Genomic DNA, 9,765 nt, shown 5'->3' with positions numbered 1-9,765 from the left:
CCTGTCTGAGTGTCTGGAGGCGGTTGGAGGATGGATGGCAGCTAACGGACTGAGGTTGAATCCTGACAAGACAGGTGTACTGTTCTTGGGGGACGGGGTGGGCTGGTGTGGAGGACTCCCTGATCCTGAATGGGGTAACTGTGCCCCTGAAGGACCAGGTGCGCAGCCTGGGAGTCATTTTTGACTTGCAGCTGCCCATGGAGGCGCAGGTTAATTCTGTGTCCAGGGCAGCTGTTTACCAGCTCCATCTGGTACACAGGCTGAGACCCTACCTGCCCGCAGATTGTCTTGCCAGAGTGGTGCATGCTCTAGTTATCTTCTGCTTGGACTACTGCAATGTGCTCTATGTGGGACTACCTTTGAAGGTGACTCAGAAACTGCAGTTAATCCAGAATGTGGCAGCTAGACTGTTGACTGGGAGTGGCTGCTGAAACCATATCACACCGGTCCTGAAAGATCTTCATTGGCTCCCAGTACGTTTCCGAGCACAATTCAAAGTGTTGGTGCTGACCTTTAAAGCCCTAAATGGCATCGGTCCTGTATACTTGAAGGAGCATCTCCACCCCCATCATTCTGCCTGGACACTGAGGTCCAGCGCTGAGGGCCTTCTGGCGGTTCCCTTGCTGTGAGAAGTGGGGTTACAGGGAACCAGGCAGAAGGCCTTTTCAGTAGTAGCGCCTGCCTTGTGGAATGCCCTCCCAGCAGATGTCAAGGCAATAAACTATTTTACTTTTAAAAGACAAGTTTAGGGAAGTTTTTTATGTCTGATGCTGTATTGTTTTTAATATTCGGTTGGAAGCCAGGGTGGCTGGGGAAACCCAGCCAGATGGGCGGGGTATAAATAATAAATTATTATATTATTATATTAAAGTTACCTTTTCTGTTGTTTCCTTGACTTTATAATTTTTTTTTTATTATTATTATCATCTTACATTTTAAGTTTTGTAGTAAGCCACCTGTAGCATTTATTCCATAGAAAGATGTGGTATAAATATTTTAATAAAAAATAATTTCAGTATACATGAAAATGAACTGCAGTTGGGAATAGATTGGGCACAAGTCATCACTGCTATTTATGCCTGCACATAACAGCTTTCACGAAACTTTTTGTTTTAAATATGCACTTTGTCTAATACAACACTGGATAACAACACTCTGGTGTGACCAAGAAACAGAACCTGAAATGGAGCTAAGGCATGCAGATAGGAATATGCTTGATTTTCAAAGGTTTGGATTAGGAGGGACAAGGAGCAGGTTAAGCTCCCCATGGTGTCCTGGAGTGTAATTGCTTTCCACCGTCTATGTCAGAGGTAGCAAAGATGTTAGACTCCTTCCAGCATGGCCAGTGGTTAGGGATGATGGGAGCTGAAGTCCAACATATCTGGAGGACGCCATGTTGGCTGCACCTGATTTAAGTGAATGGTTGCCATTCATGCCTATGGAAAAAACTTATGTGGATACTTTGTGGTAACACTTGTAATGAGTTTGTAAACTGGGGTGCCTGGACTCGACAGGGATCCCATAGTGGTATGTTTGCACACAGAGCAAACACACTGCAGTCCCTCTCAGACAAGGCTGCATGCAGGGTTCAAACCTGTCCTCTGCTCACCCATCACAATGAAGAGCGTTTTGCCAGGGGAAGCCAGGTATGATTACCATTTGATATTGTAGCCCATTCAGCATGTAAAGTGCAACCTACCAGCTGAATACAACACAGATGCAGACGGTGAGTCACTGCACAGGAGACAAAAACGTTTCCCCCCCTTTTCCAACCACATCTTTGTTTCACTAGTGCAGCAAACCATATTTGTCTTATATACATTGTGACTTCTGTACAGGATGCAGCATAATTTTCATTAATGGGAACATATTGCTTTGAAGGGATAGTACATAATTCTGTTGACAAACAATACATGTTTACCTAAGTAAATAGGCAAGAAGTTCTGTAAGTTTAAAATGTTTAAAACAGTGCATGATAAACAATAAACCTTTCTGACATACATATATAGCTTCTCGTGTGAGAATAAAGGGTAGCATTTAACTAAGTTTTACTTAGAGAAGACCCATTGAAATGGGTCTTTTCTCCATATCTTTAGAAGTAGGGGAAATTATATATGATAGTCAATGGAACCTCCACCTTCAGAGAGTCGAATACCAAATGCTCTTGGGAACATGCAATAATCAGAGAAAACCGGTTACAGTGCTTTCATGCCCTGCTTGTGAGATGCTCAAAAGGACCTTGATTGTTCCTTGCGGGAAACAGCATTTAAGGGATACTGATGTGTAGTAGCAACAACAGCAACGGACCAGCCTTGTATCTTTACAAAAGGACGCCGCCGGCACTCTGCCCCGCGGTCAGAGTCACTTCCCGCGGAATTCAATTTAAAGAGAGCGGGAAAAGCCTTGAACCCTCGGAAGCCGAAGGCCCGACAGGCCTTTTACTTGCAGACAAAGGAGTTTTCAGCATAGAGCAGCGCGGTGGGTGAGGGGAGGCGAGCGGGGCGGAGTGAAGAAGCGGAGGGAGCTGCCTGCGCGGCGGCGGGCCGTGGTGCGCGCTTCTTCCCCCCTCCTGAGGGAAGGCGGCGGGAGCTGCTCAGGCAAGGCCGGCGGCTGCAGCGCGGACTCCAGGCCGGCGAGCGCGAGGGGGGCGCTGCGGCGGGAGGCCTCGGCGGGCAGGGGGTGTGTGTGCCGGTGCCCGCCCGCCGGCCGGCTCATTCTCCCTCCGCCGCTGAGGGCGGGGCGACGGAGCTGCCGAGCGGGACTCTCCCTGCCTGCCTGCCTGCCTGCCGGGCGGTCCTGGCTGCGCCAGAGGCCGCCGCCGCCGCTCGGTGGGGTCTGGACGGGGGAGGCCGGCCGGCGCCATCACCATGAAGGAATGCGAGTACCGGCAGATCCCGCCGGGCACCCCGGCCGCTCCTCCTTCCTCAGAGCCTCCGGCGCCGGCAGCCTCTTCCGTGACAGCCGCCGCCGCCACCCCGGCGCACGGGCGCCGCCGCAAGTGGGAGGTCTTCCCCGGGCGCAACCGCTTCTACTGCGGAGGCCGCCTCATGCTGGCCCGGCACAGCGGCGTCTTTCTCCTCACGCTCGGCCTCATCGTGGTCACCAGCGGCCTCTTCTTCGCCTTCGAGTGAGTCCGTGAGTGAAGGAGCCCAGGCTGGGGGGGGGGGGACACCCAACGCCCCTCCTGCTTTTTGACATTTATTTACTTCCTTGCAAAACCGTGACCTCGCTTTCCAACCCCTGCTCCCAAAGGGGTCGCAGAGTGTTTCCACATAGTCAACCTTTTTCGTTATTGCCGTCGGCAGCAACCGAGCTTAAGGTTAAGCTAATTGCTAGAGGGTGTAACCTGCTTGCGCCTTGTGGCGACTGAAAGGCTGGCCAGGTGCGGCGTGGAATCAAACCTTTTCCTCTAGAAAGTCCCGCTGTGTTCAGTGGGTGTTTCCTCCCACTTTAGGGGTGCATAGGATTGCGGACTAGAGCCCCACTTCGCCAGGCTAGTATCTAGTCCATAGAAGCTTAACAGATATAACTGTCTGTGTAGATGTAGTTACAGATAGGTAGCCGTGTTGGTCTGCCATAGTCAAAATAAAAAAAATCCTTCCAGTAGCACCTTTAAGACCAACTAAGTTAGTTGGTCTTAACTGTTGTGTAGATGTAGGTAAGATTTAGGAGCCACTTTTTGATGGCGTTTTCTGAGCAGTAAACCAGTATGCCCCAGTATATTTGTTAGGTGCTGCAGTACTGTGTTTTGTGTGAAGGCACCGTGCCAAAGCTTTACTTGATAAGACAAGATAATACAGTGGTACCTCGGGTTATATATGCTTCAGGTTACAGACTCTGCTAACCCAGAAATAGTAGCTCAGGTTAAGAACTTTGTTTCAGGATGAGAACAGAAATTGTGCTCTGGTGGTGTGGCAGCAGCAGGAGGCCCCATTAGCTAAAGTGGTGCTTCAGGTTAAGAACAGTTTCAGGTTAACAACGGACCTCGGGAACGTATTAAGTATTTAACCCAAGGTACCACTGTACTGAAAAGGCACGGTGAAATAGGCATGGTTTTTACACTCCTTTTGAAAGGGAGGGTGTGCTTACTTCTGACCCCAACAGGGGAGGGAATTTTGCGATTCTAGTGCCACTGCTGTAATAAAGTTCCTGCTTTTGGATAAGCGCTACCCCCCCCCCCCTTTATTACATTTCTTAGGGCTTAGGGTAGCTTTCCCCACCCCGCCAATTTATTCTTGCATCAACATTGTGAGGTATGTTAGGTGTGAGAAAGCAATTGATACAAGATCATCCTGGAAACATCTGGCAGAGTTCACTTTCTCTCCCACTGGTGGGATTCCCATTGGCAGCAGTAGCCCATAAAAAGCCCTTAAAATAATGTGTTGTGGAGAGAGGCTGAGCCAGTAACACTTGGCCTCTTACATTCTTACTGCTGGCATAGCTCTCCTCTGAAAATGCAGAAACTTTGCTTGGTGCCCACAGCCCACACAAGAGGCACATCAAAATACTGCCTAGTGAAGGCAACCTGCATTGCATGCTTTAATTGTAAGAAAAAGCATAATAAGAACAGTCACAGTGTTAGGAATACCAGAAAACTGGGGAGAGGTATTGACATCCCTTTCCTCCACCATCTTTCTCAGCCCCCTCTCTCCCATGCCACCAAGGTGTTAGCAGTTTTGTATTGAATTGTTAGGATCCTCCAAGGCATTTTACGACGGATCATAACCAAAGATGAAAGGCAAGATGTACATCATTAAAATAAATAAATGTGCAAGACTTTGGGCTTCTCATCTCACTCAGCCTGTATGTGTGCATGCACATTTGTTTTGATAGGAAAATAAGGGGGCGGTGCTTCTCTTTCCCCACTTTGTCTTCCAAGTGCCCTATGAATGGACCTGAGTGAATCTTTTCACCATTGGTTATTTTAGGCTAACATAAGTGAAGAAAGCTGACTTGACTCATTGAAAGTAAGACCTGAGGTTGGGATGATTTAAGAAGTTGTTTTTCAGTGAATAGCACAAACATTCAAGAAGTTAACTTCAGATGACACCATAGGAGAGACTGCCACTTCTTAAATTTACTCCAGAGCTTAGGTGGAAATGCAAGACATCATTAGAAAGGGTATGATTCATTGTGGTCTTCTTGCAGAGTAAGAAGCATAATTTTCTATGGGGCAGGGAGAATGCAAAGAGCCACTAGGAGCTACATACATGAAGTTGGATGTTCATGCAAGTGAACGTTTGACTGAGCCCTGTCTGACTTGTGTTCATATTCTAAGCCACTTGTGGGCTGTGTTTGTGTGAGAGGAAACAAGATCTTCTGAAGGCATGCTAGCTCTCTTGCAAAGGCAGGTGGAAGTGAGTCAGGTGTGTATGTGTGTGTTCAGTGTTGTGCTAATGAGTATGATAGAAAGGTCAGCAGTTTGAATCTGCGCGATGGAGTGAGCTCCCATTGCTCTATACCAGCTTATGCCATACCAGTTCAAGTAGATAATTAGGTACTTCTGCGATGGAAAGGTAAATGGCATTTCCATGTGCTCTGGCACTCATCACGGTCCTCCGTGCACCGGTAACGGTTTAGTCTTGCTGGCCACGACCCGGAAGGCTGCCCGTGGACAAACGCCGGCTCCCTCGGCCTGAAAAGTAAGATGGGCGCCGCAGCCTTTGACTGGACTTAACTATCCAGGGGTCCTTTACCTTTACCTGCTAATGCGTAGAATTGAGGCAGTTTTCCAAGATACTGCTGCCACATGGAGACCGCTTGAAACTGTCTCCATTGCTCCATTTGGGGTGTGCTAGCTTGTATCAGGTCTGCAGGGCCTGTCTCCCATTCTGCTAGAGTTGTTTGGCAGCAGTGTGGGGACCATTCAGCCTATTCAGCTGCCATGCATAAGCATTCTCCAGCAGCTTCTATATCAACCTTGTAAATGTCCACCAAAGTGTGTAGGCAACTTGAGAGCTGGCATCCGGTTCCTTGCTGTCTATGACTAACAGGTGAGTGCTTAAATACATGCCTGCCATATCATGAGAAACAACTCTTAATCTCCTTCTAACGTGCAATTAAGACATCTCTCTTAGACTCTTTACACTGACTAGAGGCTTTTAGCCAGGAATGGGTGTGGGGGGGGGACATACTGTGTACCAGCTTCACGTTGTGGTATCTGGTGTTTTGCCAAGAATGGTATTTGGCTCCCCTGTTAAAAAACCCTTTAAGGGGCGGCATCTTTTGTTACTTACACCCTCTCGGACCACTGGGATTAGCACCACCGTGGGGAAGGAAAAGTAGTGGAGGATTCAGGGATGTATGTGAAGGGCTTATGACATGTCCCTCTGCCCTTGGTTGCACAAAAGGGAAATCAAAGGACAGCTACAGCAGATGATACTAGTGTTGATCTGGTGTGGCTTCACAACTGAACTTGGGAGATGCATCAGATTCCTCTAATCCTCTCATGACTAGGTATCAGGAAGTATTTGGGCAGCTTTTTTGTATGTGTTGGGAGTCCATGTGATTATCAGTGCTTATAATAGTAAAGTCCTTCTGCCGTGGGCGGGGGTGTTCTGTGTTTTCCTTATGTAAACGGTGCATTCCCCAGAGTGCTGGTTTTGTCTAAAGCCTCTGCTTGCGTGTCCAGCTCTCCTTGCCTTTGGTAGAAATTTAATCTTGGGAGTTTTAGCAGCTAGGCCCTGTTATTCCGTTCCAGCCATTAGGAGAGTGGAGTTGTAAGCTTTGTCTTCGCTACTGCAAAACTGTGGGCTAGTTTAATATGTTTATCCAGCCCATGTGACCTGCGCTGTGGATGGATCTTGGTACTGGTGTGATTGTGGCATTCCCTCATTGTATGCAGTAGCACTAGCCCCATGCCATCCTGTACCACACCACACATGTCAACTACCTAAACATAAACAGAGACTAGCTGCAGTACCCTAGCTGCCTGTAAATCTACATCCAGTTGTTTGCAGTCACAGAAAACCTTAATCACCTTCAGCTTTGACTTTATATTCTCAGAAGCTGACTTTGCTTCAGAAGACATATTAATGCTGTTCCTTAAGTTGACAAGCTTCCTCTCTGGAATTTTCTCTCCCCCTCCCCTGCTAGATCAAAAGTTGATGTGATTTTGAAAAGTGAAATAGTGCCTTGGAATAACTAGGGGCTCTCTCCTCTACTCATAGCCATGTAGTTTTGCAGATTGGAGGGCTGGAGCTAGAAGGGACCTTTGCCATTCTTTCGCTTGTGTACACTTCCCCTTTCTGCCCACTGTTCAGCGAAATCCATGCTTCTTTTGCCTTGGCTGCAAGGCAGACTGCAAGATGCTGGCTGGCAGGGGGGTTTTGTGCTGTTTTCCATTGGCTTGTGCTTTTGGTTATCTGTAGTAGGGGTGGGAATGAAGGGGGAAGCGTGCTTCTTCCTCAGCCAGTGTGCTGGGTTCAAAGGCTGTTACTCCAGAATCCATGCAAATATAAATACATTATTGTTGAGATGATCCATTTCTGGACCGCCTCTCCCTATATAAACTGTCCTGGACTCTGTGTTCATCATCTGAAGCCCTTCTTTGTATGCCTCCTCCGTTTGAGGTCCAGAGAGTGGCAACATGAGAATGGGCCTTTTCTGTAGTGGCTCCCTGTTTGTGGAACACTCTCCCCAGGGGGGTTTGTTTGACGCTTTCAGTATATACCTTTTAGATACTAGGGAAAAACGTTCCTCTTCAACCTGGCTGATTAATATACTACAGCCTGTTAAATGTATCTGTGGGAAAGGGGGGGGGGTATTGTTTTGTTGTTTTGGTTCAATTTTTTACTTGTGTTTTATCTTGTATTTTATTCTGTGAACTGCCCTGAGATCTTTTGATGAAGGGCGATATATAAAATCAATCAATCAATCCTAGTTAGCCTTTGAAACAGCCCTGTTTACATAGACAAGCTTAAGTAGCTGCTTGGGATCCACTAAAATCAGTAGGGATTAGTAAACATATGTTATATGTTGCATCCTGCTCGTGATAAACATTTCAGAGGAAGCAGGGCTTGTGCTGAATTTCCCCCCACTGAGCAGGGTTGTGGGGCTTTTAGCTGGTCTCTGCAGCCGTGCTTCGAATGGCAGATGCCAAGAAGTGGTAATATTGATCACCAAGCTGTGTGAAATTTCACCTGTTGATTTTCACAGACCAAACTGCCGTTTAAAGACACAGGATCAGACAAGGACATTTTTCCCTGGTTAGTTGACAAGCCTCTGTCATAAACTGTGCTTCTGCCATAGTCTTAGTATCAGCTCATTCACTGCACCTTCTGCAGCCTTTGTGGCTGTCTTTCTGCCAAACAACCCCAGCCCTTGAAAATCTGTTCTTTACCGAAAAGAACAGAACAGAAATAGTATTAATTTACCTCATGACACACAGCTCACTCCCACTTCTCAAATCAAGCTCCCACCCACCCTGCTTCTCCTTTTTAAAAAGAATGCCATGGTTACCCTTGACAACTCCAGGCCCAGCGTGATCAGGTTCTCCCTCGCTAATTCCCCCCTCTCCCAGATATGGTGACATGGCCTTGGACTATACTTGTGGTCTCATATATTGAAACCCTAAATAAGGATTTAAATGCCATTGCCACCTCTGGATTCAGATGGAGTTACTGTTCTTTTATAAAAAGTCTTGTTTGGATCTGGCTTCGTTAACATCAGACGCAACAGTTCCGGTAATCTGGCCACCCACTTTCGTGGACCAGAGTACAGTCGTACCTTGGAAGTCGAACAGAATCTGTTCTGGAAGTCCATTCGACTTTCAAAACGTTTGGAAACAAAAGCACGGCTTCTGATTGGCTGCAGGAAGCTCCTGCAGCCAATAGGAAGACATGGAAGCCCTCTCGGACGTTTGGCTTCCAAAAATAGTTCACAAACCAGAACAGTCACTTCTGGATTTGCGGCATTCGGGAGCCAAAATGTTCGAGAACTAAGCTGTTCAGAAACTAAGGTACAACTGTATAGCTCAGAGTAGATGCTGGAGGCACAGGGTCTGGTGGCATGTCAACCTTGAGTTAAAGAGCAAGGGGGAAAAGCTGTGCTTCAGCAAGGTGATCCAAAATTGCTGGAGGCAGTGAAGCTTGTTCAAACCAGTGGATTCACTGTGTTTTCCAACACCAAATAATTGTGAACCAGTGTGATCCAGACAAATATTGGCATTGTCAAGTCTCATGCAGTCACACTGGCCCTGGGTAGCCGTTGACAAGTAACTTACCTCATAGTCCCTGTTCTGCTTCAATGAAACATAATAATTGTGGCCTCCCTCACAATATCTCTGTGATAGAAATCTAAAAAGATATTCAACTATTTGTTCATTAAAAATGGAGCTGTATCCATTATATAAAAAACAATGATAAAAGTGGATATATACACAGGTTAATAAGATAAGAGGGCATCAGCTCTGCGACTAAACAGTCTTTAGAAACTGTATCAAGCTTACACTTGAAAGAACTTAATGGAGATGTGTTGAAAAAAGGAGGGGAAAATAAAGTAACTCTAGTTTGTAGATTTGCTTTCTTCAGGATTTAAGGAAAAACTAGATTTTTTAAAAATTGAATTTATATACCGCCCTATACCCAATAACTCCCCCCAGCAAAAAAAACACATTTTAAAAGGACTGTGTAGTAGGGAAGGATTTACTCCAGAAATAAGCTATGACTGATATAAATGATTCTTACCTCATAAGATAGCTATTGCTGTCCACTCTTCCCCTTAATCCAGCCTTGCATTTAGCAATTTGCCTGGCAGGCATAGGTG

The 9,765-nt window shown here is 46.7% G+C and overlaps 1 protein-coding gene across 3 annotated transcripts in view; it reads left to right on the top strand.

Annotated features, from left to right (window-relative positions):
• Positions 1-2,686: 2,686 nt before the first annotated feature.
• Positions 2,687-9,765, top strand: part of ZDHHC18 (zDHHC palmitoyltransferase 18) — a 32,985-nt gene continuing 25,906 nt past the window's right edge. The window contains exon 1 of one of the 3 annotated variants that reach the window (XM_081015912.1): positions 2,687-3,127. In XM_081015912.1, coding sequence (XP_080872038.1) covers positions 2,868-3,127 — 260 coding nt within the window. In that variant the 5' untranslated portion in view covers positions 2,687-2,867. The remainder of the gene's footprint in view (positions 3,128-9,765) is intronic. The other 2 variants (XM_081015911.1, XM_081015913.1) reach the window with 2 other exon arrangements.

The sequence above is a fragment of the Podarcis pityusensis genome (assembly GCF_964106645.2).
Source record: "Podarcis pityusensis genome assembly, chromosome: 8".
Classification (NCBI taxonomy): Eukaryota; Metazoa; Chordata; class Lepidosauria; order Squamata; family Lacertidae; genus Podarcis; species Podarcis pityusensis.
Note: the sequence above shows the minus strand (reverse complement) of the source record. Positions and strands in the feature narration are given on the sequence as shown.